The sequence below is a fragment of the Nomascus leucogenys genome, chromosome 20, assembly GCF_006542625.1.
Source record: "Nomascus leucogenys isolate Asia chromosome 20, Asia_NLE_v1, whole genome shotgun sequence".
NCBI classification, from domain to species: domain Eukaryota; kingdom Metazoa; phylum Chordata; class Mammalia; order Primates; family Hylobatidae; genus Nomascus; species Nomascus leucogenys.
In genome coordinates this window covers 16,054,556-16,079,891 of record NC_044400.1, presented here as the reverse complement: position 1 = coordinate 16,079,891, position 25,336 = coordinate 16,054,556, and the positions used below count along the sequence as shown (strand labels likewise).

The 25,336-nt window shown below is 45.6% G+C and overlaps 1 protein-coding gene and 1 pseudogene across 1 annotated transcript in view; both read right to left on the bottom strand.

The window, feature by feature from the left end:
• Positions 1–933, bottom strand: part of MCM6 (minichromosome maintenance complex component 6) — a 38,046-nt gene extending 37,113 nt beyond the window's left edge. Inside the window, exon 1 of the mRNA XM_003267606.3 lies at positions 704–933. Coding sequence (XP_003267654.1) covers positions 704–810 — 107 coding nt within the window. The 5' untranslated portion in view covers positions 811–933. The remainder of the gene's footprint in view (positions 1–703) is intronic.
• LOC100586056 lies at positions 835–17,959 on the bottom strand (annotated as a pseudogene).
• Positions 17,960–25,336: the final 7,377 nt, after the last annotated feature.

Sequence of the window (25,336 nt, the reverse complement as noted above, 5' to 3'; positions counted from 1 at the left end):
ACTCTAGGAAAAATAACCAGTGGGTGAGGCAAGCCAGGCAGGAGGTTGGGGTTATGAAGCTAGGAGCCCAGAGGCACAGAAAAAAAGAAGGGTAGAGAAAGGAAAGGAAGGCCAGAGGGAAAGGGGAGCAAGGGACCCAGAAGAAGGGATATGGTGAGCTACGCTCTTACAGGGCAGGGCTCCGCCCCCCAGCAGCTTTCAAACCAGTTTACGCAGAAACTTTCATCAGCACAGGAGGCGAGGGTGGCCCGGGCCCTGCGCACCCCCAGCACCAGGCTCCCGGCTGCGTGGCCCAACAGGGCACCGACGGGATTCAGTGGCACTTCGGCCTCTCACTCGACCCGGCCGCACCCAGCGGCCCAGTTACTATACTCAGCGAGCCCAGGTTTCCGCGCTGGTCACCGGGGGCTGTGCAAATACCAGGCTCACGGGGTGGTAAGCATCAAGTGACAGAAGCAAAGCGCTGAGCACTGGGCACGAGCGTCTTAGGGCTCGAGATGGGTTTTAGTCCAGAAAAACCCAGCCTGTCCCAGGCTCCTCGCGGCCGCCGGGCTCGGAGCCTAAAGTTGAGGGGCGGGCGCGGAGGCGCTTCCCGGACGCGCGACCCCCAGGTTCCGGAACACCCGCCGCCCACAGGGCACCGCCCGGCCCAGACACCGCAGGCTCCGGAGGCGGGCGAGGCCCCGGGCGCTCGCCGACTTACTCCTCCAAGAAGTCCAGGAACAGTTTCTGGCACTTCTCGGCCACCTCGTCGCGGACCTCCAGGTGCTGGCTGCCGGCGCCCGGCTCCGCTGCCGCCGCGAGGTCCATATTTGCCTAGCGCCGAGGATTCGCCTACGCCACGCTCGACCGCCACAAGTCGCTTCTTTCCAGACGCTGCAGCTTTGCGCGCGCCGCCGCCGCTTCCGCCCCGCCCCCTCTTCCGACCTGCACGGCCGGAACCAATCGTGACACAGGAGCCGGAGATTTCGCGCCAAACCTGACCAATGAACGGCACTTCTCCAAGAGCCCCCGCCCACGGAAAGGGATTTCGCGCCAAATGCAAAGCCCTTCTGGAGAAAGCCCATCTGCCTGTGCGCCTGCGCAGTGTAGCCATGGCCCGCGGGTGTTTTTGGCTGCTGGAACGAGTTCGAATCTGAGGGTTTTGTCCGAGTGGTTTTTCAAATGTTCTTTAAATCATTCCACTGATATTAATTGAACGATCGGCGTAAGACTCTATGGAAGAGAAAAAGGAGTAAGATTCAAATCTCCCGCTTCTGCTGTCTAGTTGGAGGAAATAATGGAAACAACAGTATAAAACCCTGTAAACGAGTCAAAGAGATATCTAAACCTTGCATGGGTAAGGTGGCACAATTATTGTGGTGGTGCTGACCGAGGAAAATCAGCGAAATATTTGACATTGGCCGGGCGCGGTGGCTCACACCTGTAATCCCAGCACTTTGGGAGGCCGAGGCGTGCGGATCACCTGAGGTCAGGAGTTTGAGACCAGCCTGACCAACATGGAGAAACCCCGTCTCTCCTAAAAATACAAAAATTAGTCGGGTGTGGTGGTGCTCGCCTGTAATCCCAGCTACTCGGGTAGCCGAGGCAGGAGAATCGCTTGAACCCGGGAGGAGGAGGTTGCAGTGGGCCGAGATCGTGCCACTTGTACTCCAGCCTGGGCAACAAAGTGTGACTCCGTCTAAAAAAAAAAAAAAAAGAAAGAAAGAAATATTTGACACTTTGATTAATCTTTTTTTTCTTTTTCTTTTCTTTTTTTTTTTTTTTTCCAGATGAAGTCTCTCTCACCCAGTTGCTCAGGCTCGAGAGCAGTGGTGCGATCTCAGGTCACTGCAACCTCCAACTCCCGGGTCCAAGGGATTCTCCTGCCTCAGCCTCCTGAATAGCTGGGATTGTAGGCGCTCGCTACCATGCCCAGCCAATTTTTGTATTTTTAGTAGAGACAGGGTTTTCGCCATCTTGGCCAGGCTGCTCTCGAACTCCTGACCTCAGGTGATCCGCCTGCCTCGACCTCCCAAAGCGCTGGGATTATGGCCCTGAGCCACAGCGCCCGGCCTTAATACCCTTCTTAAAATGCACTATTGGCTTGAGTTATCCTTATGTTTTTTCCCCCATCTTTCCCTAACCATTTCACTTGGTTTTTCTGCCATCTCTTTGGCCATTCCTGGTTAGCATCCTTTGTAGGCGCCTCTCCTTCAGTGAGTCTTTTAAATGTTCTGGTTCCAGAGCCTTCTTTTCCCATAAAGTCGCTCTCTTGGGCGACCCCTTACACTCCCTTGGCATTAATTAACGTCTGGGTACTGATGATATTTATATGTGTATTTATTTCACCAACTAGTACTTTTTTTTGGCCTCCAAGACATTAAGAGAAACGGGGACCACTTCCATTTTTTGAGGCTTGTTGCATATTAAAAATATTTTTTCTTCCTTTTCTTTTTTTGAGACGAGGTCTTGCTATGTTGTGCAGGCTGACCTTGAACACCTGGTCTCCAGCAATCTGCCTGCATCCACCTCCCGAGTAGCTGGGATTTCCTGCCACCACCAAATCCAACTTATTGAAAAAATTTTTCTTTTTTTTTTTCTTTTCTTTCTTTTTCTTTTTTTTTTTTTTTTTTTTTTTTTTTTTTTGGAGACAGAGTCTCGCTCTGTCATTAGGCTGGAGAGCAGTGGCATGATCTCGGATCACTGCAACCTCTGCCTCCCAGGTTCAAGCAATTCTCCTGCCTCAGCCTCCTGAGTAGCTGGGACTACAGGCGCATACCACCACGCCCGGCTAATTTTTTTGTTTTTGTATGTTAGTAAAGACGGGGTTTCACCACGTTGCCCAGGCTGGTCTCAAACTCCTGAGCTCAGGCAATTCGCCCACCTCGGCCTCCCAAAGTGCTAGGATGACAGGCGTGAGCTACCGTGCCCGGCCTGAAAAGATTTTAAAATGCCAAACAGAGTGGACAGAAGCTCAAGTAATTATTTTAACATACGTACAAATACACTATTCACAAGATATTTACAGTTTAACAAAAAAGCTCAATGCTGGTGTGTTGCAGTCTATCTGTAATCGTATGTATTACCTCATTTGAAAATGAACACTCGGCCGGGCGCGGTGGCTCCTGCCTGTAATCCCAGCACTTTGGGAGGCCGAGATGGGCGGATCACGAGGTCAGGAAATCGAGACCATCCTGGTTAACACGGCGAAACCCCGTCTGTACTAAAAATACAAAAAAATTAGCTGGGCGTGGTGGCGGGCGCCTGTAGTCCCAGCTACTCAGGAAAGCCGAGGCAGGAGAATGGCCTGAACTTGGGAGGCGGAGCTTGTAGTGAGCCGAGATCGTGCCACTGCACTCCAGCCTGGGCGACAGAGCGAGACTCCTTCTCAAAAAAAACCCAAAAACTGAAAATGAACACTCAGCCGGGCGCGGTGGCTTATGCCTGTAATCCTAGAACTTTGGGAGGCCAGGGTGGGTGGATCACTTGAGGTCAGGAGTTCCAGACCAGCCTGGCCAATATGGTGACACCCCGTCTCTACTAAAAATACAGAAATTAGCCGGGCGTGGTGGTGGGTGCCTGTAGTCCCAGCTACTCGGGAGGCTGAGGCAGAGAATTGCTTGAACCCAGGAGGTAGAGGTTGCAGGGAGCCGAGATAGCACCACTGCACTCCAACCTTGGTGGCAGAGCAAGACTGTCTCAAAAAAAAAAAGAAAAGAAAATGAACACTTGAGGCTCTGTGTCCTACAGCCCTTTACCAGCTCCAGAGTCTGCCTGCTTACCAGACATCACCACTTGTACATATTTTAGGAAGCCTGAACTCGAATGCTTCCTGGATATTCACAACCCGATTGAGCTAACCCGATTCTACTCCATCCTCTCGAAAGGCCTCACTCTTTTCTTTCTCATTTTTCTTCTTCTCCCTTCTCTTCCTCCTCTATCCTCAGGATAGATTTCTCAGAACTAAAGTCCCATGTACAGAAGGAAAAAAACAAAAATGATAGTGCAGAGCTCTGGGCTGATTTTCAGCTGTGCTCATTGAGAAACTCAAGGCTTCCTCTTCTCAGCTCTCCATATCTCACAGGTATTCCCTTCCTCCTTCAGACATGTATCTCTGAATCAGAATAGTAGATGAGGTGTGTAAGTGAGGTTTGTAGGGATAACTTCCACAACAGGAGGAGGGTATGAGTTATAAAATATCTCTGTCACACCCCAGAAAGTTGTATGCTATGTGTGTGCACTGGTGCCCAGGCCTGATCGCTATCCTTAGAAAGGCCTGTTCACAAGATTGGCCTTTGGCTGGCATTGGGAACTTGACTGGTAAATAATTCTCTACATCGATATAACACCATCCCTTGATAAGGATGGCTCATTGTACCTAAACTGTAAAATGTGATTTATGCTGAATACTTGGAAGTCTAAAATTTTTTTTTTTTTTTTAAAGACAGGGTCTTGCTGTGTCACCCAGGAGGGAGTGCAGTGACACAATCACCGCTCATTGCAGCCTCGACTTCCTGGGATCAAGTGATCCTCCTGCCTCAGCCTTCCAAGTAGGTGCATGCCACCACGCCTGGCTAGCTTTTGTATTTTTTGTAGAGATGGGGTTTTGCCGTGTTGCCCAGGCCGGCCTTGAACTTGTGGGCTCAAGCGATCCTCTTGCCTTGGCCTCCCAAAGTGCTGGGATCACAGGTGTGATCCCACTACACCAGGGCCTTTTTTGAGACAGAGTCTTGCTGTGTCACCCAGGCTGGAGTGCAGTGACACAATCATGGCTCACTGCAGCCATGACCTCCTGGGCACAGGTGATCCTCCCACGTCAGCCTCCCACGATGTGCACCACCATGCCTAGCTAATTTTTATATTTTTTGAAGAGACAAGATTTCCTCATGTCACCCAGTCAGTCTTGAACTCCTGGGTTCGGGCAATCCTCTCGCTCTGTCACCTGGGCTAGAGTGCAGTGGCACAATCTCGGCTCACTGCAACCTCCGCCTCCCGGGTTCAAGTGATTCGTCTGCCTCAATCTCCACGCCCACCACCTGGCTAATTTTTTTTTTTTTCGTATTTTAGTAGAGACGGGGTTTCAACATGTTGGCCAGGCTGGTCTCAGACTCCTGACCTCAGGTGATCCGCCTGCCTCGGCCTCCCAAAGTGCTGGGATTACAGGCATGAGCCACCGTGACCGGCTGTACTATGCATCTTAAAACAGTTGCTGAGTTAAGGCATAGACCATATTGTGCAAGGCCCCCGCCTTGCACAATAACATCTCCAAGCCAGCGCCTTGGTTGAGCCTCCAAAAGGCCCTTCTATCACCCTATAAGTCATGAAGCTTCTGGGCAGTTCAGTGAGTAGTAGGATCAGTGTCAGGAAGTGGAGCTGGGAGAGTGAGCTGTCAGAGTAGCTGATTAGAGCAATAAGCCAAAAATGAAAGTGAAGCCTTTAATCACTTACTGTGATGGTAAAAGCAAGTTTAAAGCTAGAGAAAGCGCCAACTCCTGCTTCATTTCGCCTATGAAATGATGTAGTGGATGAGGGTCGGGGGATCAGCACAGACATGGCAGTCTCTTGGGCAAAAGGCTCCAGTAGTTTTATGGACCCTGAAGTGGAGAGGGTTTGGGGTAGAAAAGTCCTGGGTGCTCAGTCAGATTGGGGAAAAAGTGTCTTCAAGGTTCTTCCTCCTCCCCCCTCCTTAGGAGACCTCAGCAGAGGAGGCCAAGGAGGACCTCTGCCCAAGGTCTCAGATGGTGACCCAGAGACAAAGGCACCAGGCTAGGAATGTAAATGCAGGAAGAGCATGGCTGGCCAGGGGAGCCTGAGTCCTTGACTACAACTTCCTTTAGAAACCAGGATGCACTGGCTGTGCACCATGAATGGCATGGAGAGGGCAGCTTTCCCTGTGAGGCCTGCCAGGTAGTTTTTGTAATTGCTTATGGTCAGGCCTGAAAAATCACAGATAGGTGTTTAACCAAGGGCCAGACTCCTCAACCCGTAGATCCCATGGTATTGCACCTATTGCTTTGCTGTAAGGTGGGACTCTGAGTCTGAGCTGTGGGGGATTCCATGTTGGTGCATCAAACTTTGTAAATGCCGGGACACTGCTACTAGATGAGACCTCAAAGGCAGAAAATGAAAACCCGTACTGTTGGGGTGATCAGACCCAACACCAGGCCGTGGGGGCTACGAAGTCCGGCAGAGTCAAAGGAATGAGAAGAGACAAGTTAAGAAAGAAAATGGGACCGGGGGCCAATGCTAGTTTGGAGACTGCGAAGGCCCCAAGCTCTGGGAGCCCACGCTATTTATTGGTGATCAAACAAAGAAACAGGTGGTGAGAATGTGGGGGTTGAAAGGAAGCAATGTTAGCGGCTGCGCGCGGTGGCTCACGCTTGTAATCCCAGCACTTTGGGAGTCCGAGGCGGGCGGATCACGAGGTCAGGAGATCGAGACCACGGTGAAACCCTGTCTCTACTAAAAATACAAAAAATTAGCCGGGCGTGGTGGCGGGCGCCTGTAGTCCCAGCTACTGGGAGAGGCTGAGGCAGGAGAATGGCGTGAACCCAGAAGGCGGAGCTTGCAGTTGAGCCGAGATCGCGCCACTGCACTCCAGCCTGGGTGAAAAAGCAAGACTCCCTCTCAAAAAAAAAAAAAAAAAAAAAAAAAAAAGAAAGGAAGCAGTGTATCAAGCAAATGAGGTACAGCTGTGATGATTTAGCATTTTTCTTTGAAACATATGGCTACTTGAGATAATGGGAGTGCTAGAAGCAAGGAGCCAGCAAATCTAGACACATTCCAGAGGCCACGAGGGCTTTTAGACCCTGGACCCCAGACATATTCCAAGCCCTGCCTCAGTTTCTCTCCCAACACTCAGCTTTTCTCCCAACACATACCTAGAACATGTGCTGAGTCCAGTAAGGTGAATTGCTGCTGGAGTTTGGAAGGGTCCAATGTTACCAACTTGCTAAGAAGTGAGTGGTTGGTTTCCTCCAGGGATGATGCCACACTGAGGGCTTGGCATTGAGTTCTGTTGCTGGCAGACAGAGGTGAAGCCAGCGGGACTTCCTGGGTCAAGTGGGGACTTGGAGAACTTTTCTGTCTAGCTAGAGGATTGTAAATGCACCAATCAGCACTCTGTAAAATGGACCAATCAGTGCTCTGTAAAATGGACCAATCAGCAGGATGTGGGTGGGGCCAAATAAGGGAATAAAAGCTGGCCATCTGAGCCACTGGCAACTGCTCAGCTCGCCTTCCATGCTGTGGGAGCTTCGTTCTTTCGCTCTTTACAATAAATCTTCCTGCTGCTCACTCTTTGGGTCTGCACCACCTTTAAGAGCTGTGACACTCACCATGAAGGTCTGCAGCTTCGTTCTTGAAGTCAGCAAGACTACAAACCCACTGGAAGGAAGAAACTCCGGGCACATCTGAAGGAACAAACTCTGGACACACCATCTTTAAGAGCTGTAACACTCACCGCAAAGGTCCATGGCTTCATTCTTGAAGTCAGTGAGACCGAGAACCCACCAGAAGGAATAAATTCCAGACACAATAGGACATTTGGCAGTGAGAGAAACTAGATCAGTCTCAGTGAGCAGGAATCCACGTTGGGTCCATAGCCTCTATCCCTGCCACCTGCCTACTTTCATGAGACTGTTGTACTAGACTTGCAGTGACTGTTGACAGAGGCAAGTTGACGTCGAATGGTCAAGTCACTCTGTCCACCAGAGTTACATGGTGGATATTCTCTGGTGAGTGTTAACGTATGATACTAAGATCTTTACATTTTGTTCCTATTTCTGTAGTTCCACCCATATGATTTTTGGGCAAGCCTCCTTGCCCCTAAACTTCCAATCTTTCTCTTTCCAGGCCCCTGACTAATCAGCCTAGCCATTCACTAATGTCCACAAATGTCTGTGTGTTCTTCTTACCTTGGGCCACTTCCCTTTCCATACAAAATACATAACCAGAGGCACTGCCCATTGGAAAGATTTTAAGTCTTTCAAGGCCACCCTTAAGTGGTTGTAGTATAATAGTAGCAGCCTCTTGCCAAGTCAGCCCAACTGTGAAACAAACATGGCCCTTTTCATCCTCTGCCAGCTGGTCTCAAGGGAGATTCCTTTTTCCCTCTTCCTCCAACTCCAAACATGACCATAAGTTTGAGCTGAGGAAGAGAACAGACCCAACAGTGGTGATGACATGAAACTCTGGGAATCCTGATTATTATCCAGCTTACTTGGGTCCTTCTACTCGTGCCCAATCCCAAGTGTCCAACTACTATATATGTGTGTGTGTGTGTATATTTTGTGTGTGTGTGTGTGTGTGTGTGAGAGAGTCTTGCTCTGTCACCCAGGCTGGAGTGCAGTGGTGAGATTGCTGCTCACTGTAACATCCACTTCCCAGGTTCAAGTGATTCTCATGCCTCCGCTTCCGGAGTAGCTGGGACTACAGGCGTGTGCCACCATGCCCGGCTAATTTTTTTGTGTTTTTAGTAGAAACAGGGTTTCGCCATGTTGGCCGGGCTGATCTCAAACTCCTGACTTCAAGTGATCCGTCCACCTCAGTCTCCCAAATTGCTGAGATTACAGGCGTGAGCTACTGTGCCCAGCTGGCAACTACTATCCTAGGATGCTTTTAGCCCTTGTAACTTGGTGAATCTGAAAGAATCCAGCACACAATGGGAAGATCTGGCTGCACAGTCACTTGATGTCCTATAATTAGGTGCTCTATCTCCACCAGGGCCCTGTAGCCAGCCAGAGTCTGTTTTCTGAATGGTGTATAGTTCTCTGCTGCAGATGGCATAGTCTTATTCCAGAACCTAGGAGGTCTGTGTTGTGATTCTCCTACTGGGGCCTCCTATAAACTCTACATGGCATCATTTCCTACCGCAGATAGCTTTAGTAGCATAGGATCTGCTGCTTGAACCATAGCCTGGAACTGCTTTAGAGCCCTCTCCTGTGCTAGGCACAGCTCAAAACTGACAGCACTCCATGTAGATGGATCAGAGCAGTGTTGTTTGAAGGTTCTGTTTGATAGCTTTTTTTTTTTTTTTTGAGATGGAGTCTTGCTCTGTCGCCCAGGCTGGAGTGCAGTGGCATGGTCTCGGCTCACTGCAAGCTCCACCTCCCGGGTTCACGCCATTCTCCCGCCTCAGCCTCCTGAGTAGCTGGGACTACAGGCACCCGCCACCACACCCGGCTAATTTTTTGTATTTTTAGTAGAGACGGGGTTTCACCGTGTTAGCCAGGATGGTCTCGATCTCCTGACCTCGTGATTCGCCTGCCTCAGCCTCCCAAAGTGCTGGGATTACAGGCATGAGCCACCGCGCCCGGCTCAACAGTTATTTAGTTATTAGGTCCATGTATTCTGGACTTGGGAAGTCCAAAGAAACCAAGAAGTTATTATTATTATAACACTTTTGAATGCCTTACAAAAAGTGAGGCACTGTAAAAATGTTATTTATTGAATAAATCTCTCTTCAGTCATGATATGGCTTGGGTATTTGTCCCCTTCAAATCTCATGTTGAGGCGTAATTCCTAGTGTGGGAGGTGGGGCCTGGTGGAAGGTGTTTGGATCATGGAGGCAGATCCCTCATGAATGGTGTAGCACCATCGCCTTGGTATGAGTGAGTTCTCACTCTGAGTTCATGTGAGATCTGGTTAAGTGTGTGGCATCTCTGTCCTCTCTTCCTCCCATGTGACGTGCCTGCTTCCCCTTTGCCTTCCACCGTGATTGTCAGTTTCCTGAGGCCCTCACCAGAAGCAGATGGTGGCACCATGCTTCCTTACAGCCTACGTTAGAACCATGAACCAATTTGTTCTCTTTTCTTTATAAATCACCCAGTCTCGGGTATTCCTTTATAGCAACGCAAAAATGGCCTAATACAATTCACAAACGTGAAACCAGTGGAGTGCATTCTACAGCTATTGCTGTAGAAATGGTAGACTTTTAAAGGCAAAGGCAAGGAATTTCAGTAGACAAATCTTCCTTTAGGGTGCCCTTTTATGATAGGTTTCTTCAAAAACATCCAAGAAATGTTTTACTTTCCTATCACCTTAAAATAAAAATAAAAAAAAAAAAACCCAGAACCTTTAGCATTTCAAATGATAAATCTACATAGGCATTTTCAAAAGCCATTTTGTATATGTGTTTAGCCCCACCATGTTTGCTTGCCTCGTTGAATATTCTGGTGACAATACTAAGAACACAAAGGAATTTCAGAATTAGCATTTTAATGCTTCTCATAAGTAAAAAAATCAACTGAGTCTCATTCTGAAGCAAATGTTAAGTTTGCTAGGTGGAGGCTGTGGCTGATAACCAGTCAGCAGCACTAAAGCTGACTGTGGATGTTGGCTGTTTTCTTGCAAAGTGGAAATGTTAGCTCTCCCAAATTGGACTCAGTGACAGTCCAGATGTGGGAGTCTGTTATGAAAGAAAGCAGGTTCTGAGTTACTCTAAGAAAGAAGACAACAGCTAATCTTATTTAATTCCAGAAACTTGTCTCTGATCAGCAATTTCTTTTTCTTTTTTTAAGAGACAAGGTCTTGTTCTGTTGCCCCAGCTGGAGTCAGTTTACCGCTGCCTTGAACTCCTGGGATCAAGCAATCCTCCTGCCTCAGCCTCCTGAGTAGCTGGGTCTACAGGCACATGCCACCATGCCCAGCTAATTTTTTTTATTTGTGGTAGAGACAGGGTCTTGCTATGTTGCCCAGGCTAGTCTTGAGCTCCTGACCTCAAGCGATCCTCCCGCTTCGGCCTCTCAAAGTGTTGGGATTATAGGCGTGAGCCACCGCGCCTTGCTAGCAATTTTTAAATATGGATTGCTGCATGATCTGCTCTTCTTTGTTAGAACAGATTTATAAGAACACTCATTCAAAGATATACCTGACTGAACATGTTAAAAAGTAGAATAGTTGGCTGGAGGCTGAGGTGGGCAGATCACCTGAGGTTGGGAGTTCGAGACGAGCCTGACCAACATGGAGAAACTCTGTTTCTACTAAAAATACAAAATTAGCCGGGCGTGGTGGCACATGCCTGTAATCCCAACTACTTGGGAGGCTGAGGCAGGAGAATCACTTGAACCTGGGAGGTGGAGGTTGCAGTGAGCCGAGATCGCACCATTGAACTCCAGCCTGGGCACCAAGAGTGAAGCTCCGTCTTAAAAAAAAAAAAAAAGGTAGAATAGTTAATTTGGAAATTTCTATAATAGATTTGACTAAATTAGAAAAATGAATAACTATTTTGAAGCTCAAATAATCCATCAATATATGTAATCTATTTACTTTTACAAACAGACGGGAAAAAGGAAATTAGTTAAAAATGTTACTGCTTACATCCTTTCAGACCTCCGAATGCATATACTATTTGGATATGTGCATATAAATTTCCCTGAGCAGTATGATATGTTATCTAGGTCAGGGTCCTGGTCAGAAACACATGCCACACTCAAACAAAATATGCTTGAACAGTTATGTAAAGAAGCCATAGCCGGGCGTGGTGGCTCACGCCTGTAATCCCAGCACTTTGGGAGGCCGAGGCAGGTGGATCATGAGGTCAGGAGATCGAGACCATCCTGGCTAAAATGGTGAAAGCCTGTCTCTACTAAAAATACAAAAAATTAGGTGGGCTTGGTGGCGGGCGCCTGTAGTCCTAGCTACTTGGGAGGCTGAGGCAGGAGAATGGCATGAACCTGGGAGGTGGAGCTTGCAGTGAGCCCAGATCGTGCCACTGCACTCCAGCCTGGGCAACAGAGCGAGATTCCGTCTCAAAAAAAAAAAAAAAAAAAAAAAAAAAATGAAGCCATAAAGATTTGGGAAGCTTTAAAGGAAACAGAAAGGATTGGTGAAGTACCCTAGAGCCAGCAACCACAGGAAGCTATTACCACCTTTAGGTCTGAAGGAGCAGAGAGGGAGCAGCTAGTGGGGTATAAGAAGCAGGTGTACTGGTAGAGAGGAGGCTGTGGCCTTCAGGAGAGGAAAGTAGCTATGGCTAGAATGTGGTCCAGCAAAGAAAGAAAATAAATATCCTGACCTTTCTCTTCTCCCTCCATTTGATCTGTTGGTGTTTTCCAATGACCAAACCCAATTAGAAGCCGTTAGGGAAGGTGCTTGGTTGATGCAGTCCATAGAGGTTGACCTCTCAGGACACACAGCAGAGTGGAAAAGGGCAGTAAGTGGAGAAAGGAAGGGCAAACAGAGAATGTCCAGCTCACAGGAAGAGCTTTCAATGACAATGAACACACATATAGGTAGTCCTTGCTTTGGGTGGTTCTGATATATATTATTTTCAGTTACCACTGTCAAGTTAAATTACATCAGTCCCTCAACGTGGTTCAAATTTCAGTTACCATGGTATATTAATTGTGAGTAATTGCATAAAATACACTGTCACCTCTTCAGGTCAGAAATTACTCCATAAATAACAGATGTGTGTCATAATCAGTGATCAGCTATGTCATTTCTTTCAAAATCTATTGGTGATCAGTCACTGTACATGTTATTCAGTTCATGCACAGACAGCAAAGTGTGTAGTTTTGTTGCCTCCATGTCTCCCACTGATGAATCCATGTGATATTTTTAAAAATAGATATTCAAAAGAGGGCATTAGTCAACAAAGATGACAGTGCAGCAAAGGAACAAAACATGTTAACTCTGGAAGTGAAATTTGCATCAAACATAAATGACATTGCAGAAGAAATAGCTGACCATGGGAGTGTCGACACTGCCACCTTTTGAGAAACTCCAGGTATATACCATAAATGAGGAAAGAGGTTGTGATGGAAAGGATGAAGATTTCCTAGAGGAAGTGACAATAGCAAAAAAAACTTCACATTAAAATATTTTGAAGAGATTTCATGGTTTTGAAAGCACAACAGATAAAATGTTGGAAGCTGATCTGAATTTAGGATGGAGTATGACAATTCACCAAAGCATAGAAGAAATGGTCACCCCAAGCTGGGTGCAGCAGTGCGTGCCTGTAGTTGCAGCTGTTTGGGAGGCTGAGGGAGAAGGATTGGTTGATCTCTGGAGTTCAAGACCAGCTTGAGCAACATAGGGAGACTCTGTCTCTTAAAAAAACAAACAGTCATTCAATAGTGAAAATTACACCACAAGAAGCGAAGCATTGTTCAAACTACTCTTCATAATTTTTTTTTACAAAGGCATAAACCATTTTAATTTTCAATGTTTCCAATGTTTGAAATTATAGTACACAAAATAAATATTAGTTTCACTATTTTTTTCTTTTTTTCTTTTTTCTTTTCTTTTTTATTGAGATGGAGTCTCGCTCTGTCACCCAGGCTGGAGTGCAGTGGTGCGATCTAGGCTCACTGCAAGCTCTGCTTCCCGGGTTCACGCCATTCTCCTGCTTCAGCCTCCTGAGTAGCTGGGACTACAGGCGCCCACCACCATGCCCGGCTAATTTTTTTTTGTATTTTTTAGTAGACATGGGGTTTCACCGTGTTAGCCAGGATGGTCTTGATCTCTTGACCTCGTGATCCACCCGTATCGGCCTCCCAAACTGCTGGATTGCAGGTGTGAGCCACCATGCCTGGCCACTGTTTTTTAAATTTCTCTATCTTCTTATAACTAACAGTAAGGGAATTTTTAACATTTGACAAAAATTTTTAAAGATCATAGGACAATCATATTTTACCCTTTGAATATTAACATTGCTTTGCATGGTCATTTTTAGGGTCCCACATAATTATGCAAAGTGAGGACTTCTTGTACTGTGCTTTTCAATGGCTGATTAACATTCTACAATATGGATATAGCATTATTTAATCCTCTACTAATGGACATTTAGGTTGTTTGCATTTCTTTCTCTGGTATAAACAATGCTACAATAGATATCTTTAAACACATCTTGTTTTGTGCACCTGTGTTCTTAGGATACATTCTTTTTTTATTTTTATTTTTAAGAGATGGGGTCTCGCTCTGTCACTGAGGCACTGAGGCTGGAATGCAGTGGTGCACTCATAGCTCACTGCAGCCTTTAATTTTAACTCCTATGCTCAAGCGATCCTCTTGCCTCAGTCCTCCATAGTAGCTGGGATCACAGGTGCCAGCCACCCCACCCAGCTAAGGCTAAATTCTAAGAGAGAGGCCTTACTGGGTTAAAGGATATGCACATTCACATTTTGATACACACAGCTAAACTGCCTGCCTGAAATGATGTATGTTTATACTCCACCAACAGCACCTCAAAGTTCCCAATTCTCCACCCCGTGGTGAACAATAAGCATATTTTATCTTCATTGCCAGTTTGTCACCTCACTGTTGTTTCAATTCATGATCACCAGGGAAGCTGAATATTTTTAAAGAATAAGGTTTTAAAAAGGTGTTTGAAGAGTTCCCAGCCGGGCGCAATGGCTCACGCCTGTAATCCCAGCATTTTGGGAAGCTGAGGTTTGCGGATCACTTAAGGTCAGGAGTTCGAGACCAGCTTGGCCAACGTGGTGAAACCCCATCTCTATTAAAAATACAAAAATTAGTTGGGCGTGGTAGTGGGCACCTGTAATCCCAGCTACTTGGGAGGCTGAGGCAGGAGAATCACTTGAACCTGGGAGGCGGAGGTTGCAGTGAGCCAAGATCCTGTCACTGCACTCCAGCCTGGGCAACAGAGTGAGACTCCACCTCAAAAAAAAAAAAAAAAAAAAAAAAGGAGTTCCTTCAATATTACTGACATTGAAAGCAGAGAATTTTCTTGCTCTAGGAGTATGATATCTTTATCCATGAGAAATAGTGGCAGCTACCAATTTAACGTTCTGGGTAGCAATTATGAGTCTGCCAGCTCATTTTAATTAAGCTAATACATAATGATTTGAAGAAAGACTATAGAGAAAAAGTGGTAAGACTTTGCAAAGTGTCTTAGCTCATTTTTAAGAAAGGCCTATGGGTCATATTTTCATCTCTCAACTAAATATATTCACACACACTATCAGACATAAATGTACATAATAAACTGTCAGATGTGAATGTAAAAATAAAACTTCTAGTATAAATACATTTTATCTTTGGTTTATTATTACCAGCTTTATCTCTGAACTCCCAAAACTAAGCAATCAATTTGTAATATCAGGAACATGCCATATACTTATCATTATGCTATGAATATGGGACTACAAAAAGTTTAAATGTGGTCAGGGCACGGTGGCTCACACCTGTAATTCCAGCACTTTGAAAGGCTGAGGCAGGTAGATGGCTTGAGCTCAGGAGTTTGAGACCAGCCTGGGCAACATAGTGAAACTCCCTCTCTACGACAAATAAAAAATTAGCTGGGTGTGATAGTGTGTGCCTGTAGTCCTAGCTCCTTGGGAGCTGAGGTGGGAAGATCACTTGAGCCCAGGAGGTCGAGCTGCAGTGAGTTATGATTGCCACTGCCCTCCAGCCTGGAAGACAGAGAGAGACCCTGTATAAAAAAAAAAAAAAAAAAAAAGTTTAAAATGTGGTCCCTACCCGTAGCATTAACAACAATGCCTGTTTGGTGAATACATTTTATATGTCAGGAGCTGTAGAAGAGTCTTCGCTTATGGGTCTCATTTAATCCTCATAATCTTTCAAGGTAAGCATCGTTAACTCCATTCTACAGATGTGAATTCTGTGCTCAGAATTACACACCTAGTGTCAGGTCAGAATTTGAACCTGAAGTTTTCTGATTCCACGCTGCTACACCAAATTGTTTAAAACCTAGTTAAAGAGGCCGGGCACGGGGGTTTATGCCTGTAATCCTAGCACTTTGGAAGGCCAAGGCGGGTGGATCACTTGAGGTCAGAAGTTCAAGACCAGCCTGGCCAACATGGTGAAACCCCATCTCTACTAAAAATACAAAAATTAGCTGGGGGTGGTGGCGCACACTTGTAATCCCAGCTACTCAGGTTGCTGAGGCGAGAGAGTTGCTTGAACCCAGGAGGCAGAGGCTGCAGTAAGCCAAGATGGCGCCACTGTACTCTAGCCTGAGCAACAGAGTGAGATGCTGTCTCAAAAAAGACCCCAGAAAACAAAACAAAACAAAACCTAGTTAAAGAGACAAAGTAACAAATTTTAGAGAAAGATTAGGTGTGAAACCATATGTGTGTGTGTGTGTGTGTGTGTGTGTGTTTTTGAGAATACCAGTTCATATTTAATTACCACAAATCACAGGAGCACTGGACGTGGCTTTAGTGAGTGGGCCTCATTCCGTTCAGGCAGCTAAAGGGAGGGGGGTGTCCTCCTAGTCCTCTCCCTGGAGTGAAATATGCACCTGGGAAAAAGTAGGCTCTGGAGCACAGAGGTTTGGGTTTTTTTTTTTTTTTTTTTTTTTGAGATAGAATCTTGCTCTTGTTGTCCAGTCTGGAGTGCAATGGCATGATCTCGGCTCACTGCAACCTCTGCCTCCAAGGTTCAAACTATTCTCCTGCCTCAGCCTCCTGAGTAGCTGGGATACAGGTGCCCGCCACCTTGCCCAGCTAATTTTTGTATTTTTAGTAGAGATGGGGTTTCGCCATGTTGGCCAGGCTGGTCTCGAACTCCTGATCCACCCACTTCAGCCTCCCAAAGTGCTGGGATTGCAGGCTTGAGCCACGGTACCCAGCTGCACAAGGTATTTTTTGGAGCAAAAAGAACTGAACTTCCAGCGCCGGGCAAAACTGCAAAAAGAAAAACAAACACCTGTGCCCAGGCACTAGCTACAAGGCTGCGCCGGATAAGGAAAGCTTGGGTTCTGTAAGCTTCAGGACAGGGACCGCTCCTTGGTCCAGCTTTCCCTGGCCCCTGGCACATAGGAAGTTGCTTGAGGAGCAAGTGTTCAATGAACCTGAGAGCGCTCAGGATGATTTCCAGATAATTGGGTTATCTGAGGGCCCACCCAGAAGCACTCAGCTGCCAACGTGGGAAGGAGTGAGTGCTTCCAACCTCAGCTGAGCCCCACGTGGTGACATCTTCCAGAGAGACAGGGCATTGGCACCTCACACCCCTGTTTACAGGCTCCTCACCTGAGCCACTGCACCTCCTCTTTGATGAAGTGCTCGCCCAGTGAGAAGCAGGTCAGCTCCAAGTACAGGCTGCGCTGAGGAGGCAGGTAGTCCAAATACAGGTGGGGGTGTCTTCTTGGGAGTGACCTTCTCCATCTGGGTGCCCTCGGGCCACTCATTGGAGGAGGTGATGGAGCTGATCTTGGGCCTCACCATCGCGGCTGCCTGCAGGGCCCTGTCATAGTCCTTGCCATTGACCCTGTTCTCCCTATTGTGGTCGTTCCAGGGCTGGATGCTAGTGTCTATGCAGCCAGGCCCCATGCTGGGAATGAACATGAGGTTGTTGGCATCATAAAAGTTCTTCACAGCTTTCCACTTCTGGTGGGAGGAGCCCCAGGAGAATCCACTGGAGACATGCTGTCAAACCCCGTGGCCAGGACATCATGGGTGTGGCCCTCTTCCACCAGCAGGGCTATGAAGACCCCATAGTGGGGCCTGTTTGGTGTTAGGAGGTGGGTCCAGGCCTCAAGGGACGTCAGGTATGAGTCATAGATATAAAAGAGTGGGGTGCTCTTGCCCATGCTGTTCTTACAGGGATAAAATACACCATAGGAGCCATCCATGTCAATGATGTATTTGATGTTGTCATGTACAGTGATGTCATCCTGACCTTGTGGGGTTGGATGTGGATGTGGGGTTGGATGTGGATCCAGTCACCTGGATCTGCACTGATGGGTGGTGTCCAGAATGGCAGGCACCAGGTCATGTGAGGGTTCCCCGTGACCATCAGTTATGCCAGGTGATACCAGGAAGAGAAGAGGACATTGGAGTCCCAGGAGCTGTAGGGTCCCAGCTCCGTGTAGAAGCTGGAGCCCAAGTTGTCTGGGGGGCTGTGGTGGCTGTGGGGGTAGCTGGCTGAGATCTTGGGGTCCCTGTGAATGTAGTGGCCCTCATGCTGAAGGCTCTGGTACCACAATATGGTAGAAGGTGTGCAGGTCCAAGTGGATGTGCAGGCTCTGCCCGGGGCCCCCTCCAGGCATCGCCCCAAGGCAGCCAGCTCCAGGCCCGGGCCCAGGGCCAGGAGTGGCCGCCCTCCCGCCCACCTCCCATGGCGCCAAAACCATGCGGTTTTGATAGTAAGATTGTCACGTTTTTCATTGGTTGAATAAGTTGCAATATAGTGAATGGACAGGTGAGTATTTGGAAGATCCTGAGCAGCTTTAGGAGCAGAAGACTCATTCCTGTAAGTGTTGGGAGAGAGAAGCAGGCCTGGGGAAAGGAGGGTTGAAGGTTTGCCTGGGTCTGATAGGATAAAAGGACAACATTTTATGGCTGAGCAAGGGGAAGAAATGGCAGATGCAGCCCATCTAGAGAGAGAACATCAGGGGCTGGTGGTGTGGGTTCTGCTGTACTGATGAGGAAATGTAAGACACTGTGAAAGAAAAATACAATCTTGGGAACCCAAACTCGCTAAGCCAAAGGAAAAGTTAAACTTGGGAACTGAGTCACACACAAAAAACCTTTTTTTGTTTCCAGATGGCTGTAACTTCACATGCTTTTTTTATCTGATGCAAAATATAGATTTACTGAGCTGAGACAAATGCATAATTGACTTTCCCCCTTCTCCTTTATTTTCACATGTAAAATGCAGATTCACTGAGCCCTAATCAAAGCCTCACAAGAATGTGTCCACTTGCCTCACTGCCTACCCTCCCTCCTTTTTTTTTCCTTCCCCTCCTGCTAGCTTTTTCCCCTTTAAATATTGAAGTTCCCCAAACCTTCTCTGTAGAAAGCACGGGTTACAGATCCAACTGTAACTTGTGTTTTGTTTCCCAGGCGCATCCTCAACCTTGGCAAAATAAACCTCTAATCAGCTGAGATCTGCCTCAGTCACTTTTTGGTTTACAACACCATGTGGTGAACAAAGGACTACTTTGACTAGTGAGTTAGCCAGTCATTTGTGCAGATGTTGACATTTGACAGAGTTTGTATTAATCTGAGTCTACCTGACTTTTGAGAAACTGATGCAGCAGGTAGCAAATACAACTCAAAATCTAGAGAAACCCTCAAGTGCCAGCCAACTGAACTGAAACATAAATTCGGAGAATGTTGTATTTTCTTTACGGTTAGACTTTGCCAAAGGCAGTGTCACTTAGAAGTCTATAACCACAGCCCAGAAACAAAAAGCAACAACAACAAAACCCAGGCTATTTTAATGGTCTAAATACTTCCAGATCCTAACATATACAGTGAAGAAAAAAAGAAAAAAAATTCCAGAGATCACAGGAGCCTGTGTTAAAAAACATATTCTTATCTAACCCATCTATATAGTAATGTATTGTATACACATTCACTTAAAAATATCAGTTAGGGCCAGGCACGATGGCTAACGCCTATAATCCCAGCATTTTGGGAGGCTGAGGCGGGCAGATCACTTGAGGTCAGGAGTTTGAGACCAGCCTGGCCAACATGGTGAAACCCCATCTATACTAAAAATACAAAAAACCAAAAACAGGCAAAGGACATGAACAGACGCTTCTCAAAAGAAGACACACAGCCAACAAGCATATGAAGAAATGCTCAATATCATTAATCATTAGAGAAATGCAAATAAAAACCACAATGAGGTACCATCTCACACCAGTGAGGATGGCTATTATTAAGAAGCCAAAAAATAACAGATGCTGGTGAGGTTGTGGAGAAAGGAAATGTTTAAACACTGCTGGTGGGAATGTAAATTAGTCCAGCTACTATGGAAAGCAATTTGGAGATTTCTCATAAAACGTAAAACAGAACTACCCATTCAACCTAACAATGCTATTACTGGGTATATACCCAAGGAATATAATTGTTCTACCTGAAAGACATATGCATGTATGTTCATCACAGCACTATTCACAATAGTAAAGACATGGAATCAACCTAAATGGCCATCAGCAGTGGACTGGATAAAGAAAATGTGGTACATGTACAGCATGGAATACTATGTAACCATAGAAAAGAATGAGATAATGTCCTTTGCAGCAACATGACAGCTGGAGGCCATTATCCTAAGCAAATTAATGCAGGAACAGAAAATCAAATACTGCATGTTCTTTCTTACAAGTGGGTGCTAAACATTTAGGACACATGAACATAAGAAGGAGCAACAGACACCGGGGCCTACTTGAGAGTCAAGGGTGGGAGGAGGGTGAGGATTGAAAAACTACCTATCATTTTCTTACAAACACCTACTCCAGAAAAAAAGAGAGAGAAAAAACAAAACAGAACAAAGTAAAACCAAAAACTACCTATGTTTATTACCTGGGTGATGAAATAATCTTTACTCCAAAACCCCCTCAACATGCAATTTACCCGTGTAGCAAACTGGCATATGTACCCCCGAACCTAAAATAAAAGTTGGAAATAAAAAAAAAACAAAAACAAAATTCGTGTTGAAACTTAATCCCCATTGTGGTGGTATTGAGGTGGGGCCTTTTGGGAAGTGATTAAGTCATGAGGCTGTGCCCTCACGAATGGATTATCCACCTTATCAAAGGGCTAGAGAGTAGCTTAGACCCTTTCTTGACCTTCTGTTCCTTCTGCCATGTGATGATACAGCATTTATTCCCTCCAGAGGATGCAGCAACAAGGCACCATCTTCGAAGAAGGGACTGGGTCCCTCACCAGTCACTGCTGGCACCCTGATCTTGGGCTTCTCAGCCTCCAGAACTATGAGAAATAAATTTTTTTTTTTAAATTACCCAATCTATGGTATTTTGTTATAGTAGTACAGAACAAGACAGTACACTTATATAATCCGGAAAATTTACTCTTAGGTATCTATCCAAAAGAAATAGAAACATGTCTATATAAAGGCTTGCAAACGATTGCTCACAGCAGCATTATTCATTATAGATTAAAAACTGGAAGCTACCTAGATATCCATTAACTGATGAATGGATAAACAAATTATGGTATATCTATTCTATGGAATACTACTCAATAAAAAGAAACACATTATTAATATATGCAATAACATGGATGAATCTCAAAAAATTATGCTTAATGAAAGAAGTTAAATACAAAAGACTGCATACTATATTGTTCTGTTTATATAAAATCCTAGAAAAGGCAAAAACAGACCTTGAGTTGCTAGCAATGGGGACTGACTATAAAGATACACTATGAAAATTTCTGGGGCAGTGGAAATGTTCTGTAGCTTGCGTATTGTGAAGGTTAATTGACTCTATACAATTAACAAAATTCATAAAACTGTACACTTCAAATGAATTTTGTTGGCCGGGTGCGGTGGCTCACGCTTGTAATCCCAGCACTTTGGGAGACCGAGGCGGGCGGATCACGAGGTCAGGAGATCGAGACCACGGTGAAACCCCGTCTCTACTAAAAATACAAAAAATTAGCCAGGCGTGGTGGCAGGCGCCTGTAGTCCCAGCTACTCGGAGAGGCTGAGGCAGGAAAATGGCGTGAACCCGGGAGGCGGAGCTTGCAGTGAGCCAAGATTGCACCACTGCACTCCAGCCTGGGTGACAGAGGGAGACTCCGTCTCAAAAAAAAAAAAAAAAAAAAAAAAAGAATTTTGTTGTGTATACCTGAACAAAATGAAAAAATTTAAATAAAATTATCAAATTGAATTCAGTACATACAAAAAATTTATTTAAAAAATGTTTATTTTTAGAGACAGGGTTTCACTGTGTCACCCAGGCTAGGGTGTGGTGATACAATCATAGCTCACTGTACCTTGAATGCCTGAGCTCTAGTCATCCTCCTGCCTCAGCCTCCCAAGTAGTTAGGACTACAAGTATGTGCTGCCACACTGGCTAATTTTCATTTTTTGTACAGATGAGGTCTTGCTATATTGCCCATGCCCAGCTGCATACACAAAATAATACGTAGTGATCAAACAGTATTTATTCCAGAAAAACAGTATCAGGGATTTCTGTTATTACAGCCCACTATATCCAAACAACAATGAAAAAATCACAGCAAATACTGATAAAGTATTTGACAAATTCAAAATTTATTCATAACAGAAAATGAACAAATAAAATCTCCATTAACCTGATAAAAGACATTTATTAAAAATCTAAAGCCCAGGCAAAGTGGTTCATGTCTGTATATCCCAGCATTTTGGGAGGCTGAGGCAGGCAGATCTCTTGAGCCCAGGAATTCGAGACCAGGCTGAGCAACATACATTTTTTTGTCTCTACAAAAAAATACAAAAAATTACCTGGGTGTGGTGACATGCACGTGTAGTACCAGTTACTTGGGAGGCTGAGGTGGGAGGATTGTTGAGCCTGGGTGGTCGAGACTGCAGTGAGCTGAGATTGCACCACTGCACTCCAGCCTGGGTAAGAGAGCAAGGCCCTGTCTCAAAAAAACAAAACAGAACAGCGAAAACAAAAACCACCTACAGAAATTATCACACTTAATCTCAAGACTTTAGTATTTAAATAAAAACAATACAAGCATGCCTCTATCACTGCTTTTATTCAGCACTCTACTGAAGAACCAATCTAATGTAATTGGCAAATATGAGACAGGAAAAGACTAAACTCTTTTTTTTTTTTTTTTTTTTTTTTTTTTTTTGAGACGGAGTCTCGCTCTGTCGCCCAGGCTGGAGTGCAGTGGCGCAATCTCGGCTCACTGCAAGCTCCGCCTGCCGGGTTCACGCCATTCTCCTGCCTCAGCCTCTCCGAGTAGCTGGGACTACAGGCGCCCGCCACCACGCCCGGCTAATTTTTTGTATTTTTTAGTAGAGACGGGGTTTCACCGTGGTCTCGATCTCCTGACCTCGTGATCCGCCCGCCTCGGCCTCCCAAAGTGCTGGGATTACAAGCGTGAGCCACCGCGCCCGGCGAAAAGACTAAACTCTTATTTTGCCCCACACTATTCTATGTGTTCTACACTTTTTAATTCCCATAATAGTCTCATGACGTAGGATTATGCAAATAAGGAAAGCTGAGGATAAGCAAGTTATCCAAGGTTATACATTAATGTAAGAGCAAAACCAGAATCTGAACCCAGGCAGTGTGGTTAACAGAATCCATACTTTTTCCTGTTACGCTATCCCTTCTCACACCTCTCCACCTACCTTGAAAATACAAGATACTCAATACAAACTATTAGAACAGTAAGAGATCAAGAATACTGCTGCATAAAAAGGCAACATATAAAAACTGATAACTGAGGCCGGGCGCAGTGGCTCATGCCTGTAATCCCAGCACTTTGGGAGGCCGAGGCGGGCAGATCATGAGGTCAGGAGATCGAGACCATGCTGGCTAACACGGTGAAACCCGGCTCTACTAAAACTACAAAAAATTAGCCGGGTGTGGTGGTGGGCGCCTGTAGTCCCAGCTACTCGGGAGGCTGAGGCAGGAGAATGGCGAGAACCCGGAAGGCGGAGCTTGCAGTGAGCCGAGATCCCGCCACTGCACTCCAGCCTGGGCGACAGAGCGAGACTCCGTCTAAGAAAAAAAAAAAAAAAATTGATAACCGATAGTGTTCTTTACCCTTGTAACAATTTAAAAATGTCACGGAAAAGGAGATCCCCATCCTGCTACCAAGCAGAAGGGGCTCACTGCCCAATTCCCTTAGCCAATAAAATGACACTGGGTTTTTCAGAAAAGCTTTTTATTTCAAGTGACTTACAAGGAGACAGGAGTGCAGCTCAAATTGCTCTCTCTGTGCTGGTGTTAAGGCAGTGATTTTATCCTTTAGCGGGTGGATTCTGGGATTAGTAGGTGATTGGTGGAAGAGGTCTGGAAAGTTCTTCGGCATGTGTAGTTACCTCTTTATGCCTCTTTATGGGTCCCATGTGCCAATCTGGAGGTAGTTAGTACAAAATATGTGGTGAAACTTTAGGCTGTAACATTAGCAAGCTTGCTGTGTAAACTCCAGTTAGCCATATTGGTTTTAACTGATTTTAGACAGTTTTGTTATAAGGGAGGGGAGTGTTAGTAAGTTGTTTTTTCTTATCTGTTTATCCTCCACACCCAAGAATTTGTTACTCAACTTTTTTTTTTTAACTCCTTGGGGCATGGTTTCACTCCCAACAGAAAAAAAAAAAAACACTGTAAGGTGTTCTAACATCAACTGGAAAATTAAAAGCAGTTTTAATATGCTAATGTTAAGTAAAATTACAGTAAACAAAGCAATGTCTATATTATGACTGAACTCATGGGAAACATTTATTTCTGGGCTGAAACCGAAAAAATACACAAGCTGGGCATGGTGGCTCATGCCTGTAATCCCAGCACTCCAGGGGGCCAAGGCAGGTGGATCGCTTGAGCCCAGGAGTTCAAGACCAGCCTGGGCAACATGACAACTACTACATGTCTTTACTAAATATACAAAAGTGAGCCGGGTGTGGTGGTGTGCGCCTGTAGTCCCAGCTACTTAGGAGGCTGAGGTAGACTGCTTGAGCACCGGAGGTGGAGGATACAGTGAGTCGAGATCCTGCCCCTGCACTCCAGCCTGGGCAACAGGGTGAGATCTTTTAAATTTTGTTACACTGAATATTTCGTTTTCAAGAGTGCTCATTAAATCCTGCCCACAAAAACACACTAAGCTACCTTCACCGGTTTCTCCCTTCATCACATGATTAGCAGATCCTTGGCAAGGCTGTTCTGACTCAGCTAAAATATCTTCAGATCTGGAAAGGACAAGGATGTAGAGCTAAAATGGAAAGATATTTGCCTCCAGCATTAACAGTACTAAATTCTTTGATAATCTTGAGAATAAAATGCTGATAGGGTAAACAGTAACATCACACAAAAAGCAAAATACTTTTAAAGTATAAAATAAAAATGTTTTACTACAATTTAAAAAATCAATAAATGAAGAGATATACCATGTTCATCCACTGGAAGACTAAAGAGAGGGAAATTCCAAGTCTTTTTAAATTATTCTATAAATTTAAGGTAATTCCAGTGAAAATCTCAGGATTTACATATCAAATACATCTGCAAAACAATATTAGACATTTATAGAAACATACATATTTAGCGAAAATATAAAAACAAAGAATAAAAGTTTGAATTCATATAATAGTTTCCTATAAGAGGGTACCTTAACTATGCCCACAATTTCTTTTTTTTTTAATTTCTTTTCTCTTTAAAAAATAAAATAAGGGCCAGGCACAGTGGTTCACACCTGTAATCCCAGCACTTTGGGATGCCCAGGCAGGTGGCTCACCCCTGAGGTCAGGGGTTTGAGACCAGCCTGGCCAACATGGAGAAACCCCGTCTCTACTAAAAATACAAAAATTGGCTGGGCGTGGTGGCGGCAGCCTGTAATCCCACCTACTTGGGGGGCTGAGGAGAGTTGCTTGAACCGGGGAGGCGGAGGTTGCAGTGAGCAGAGATGGTGCCACTGCACTCCAGCCTGGGCCACAGAGCAAGACTTGTCTCAAAAAA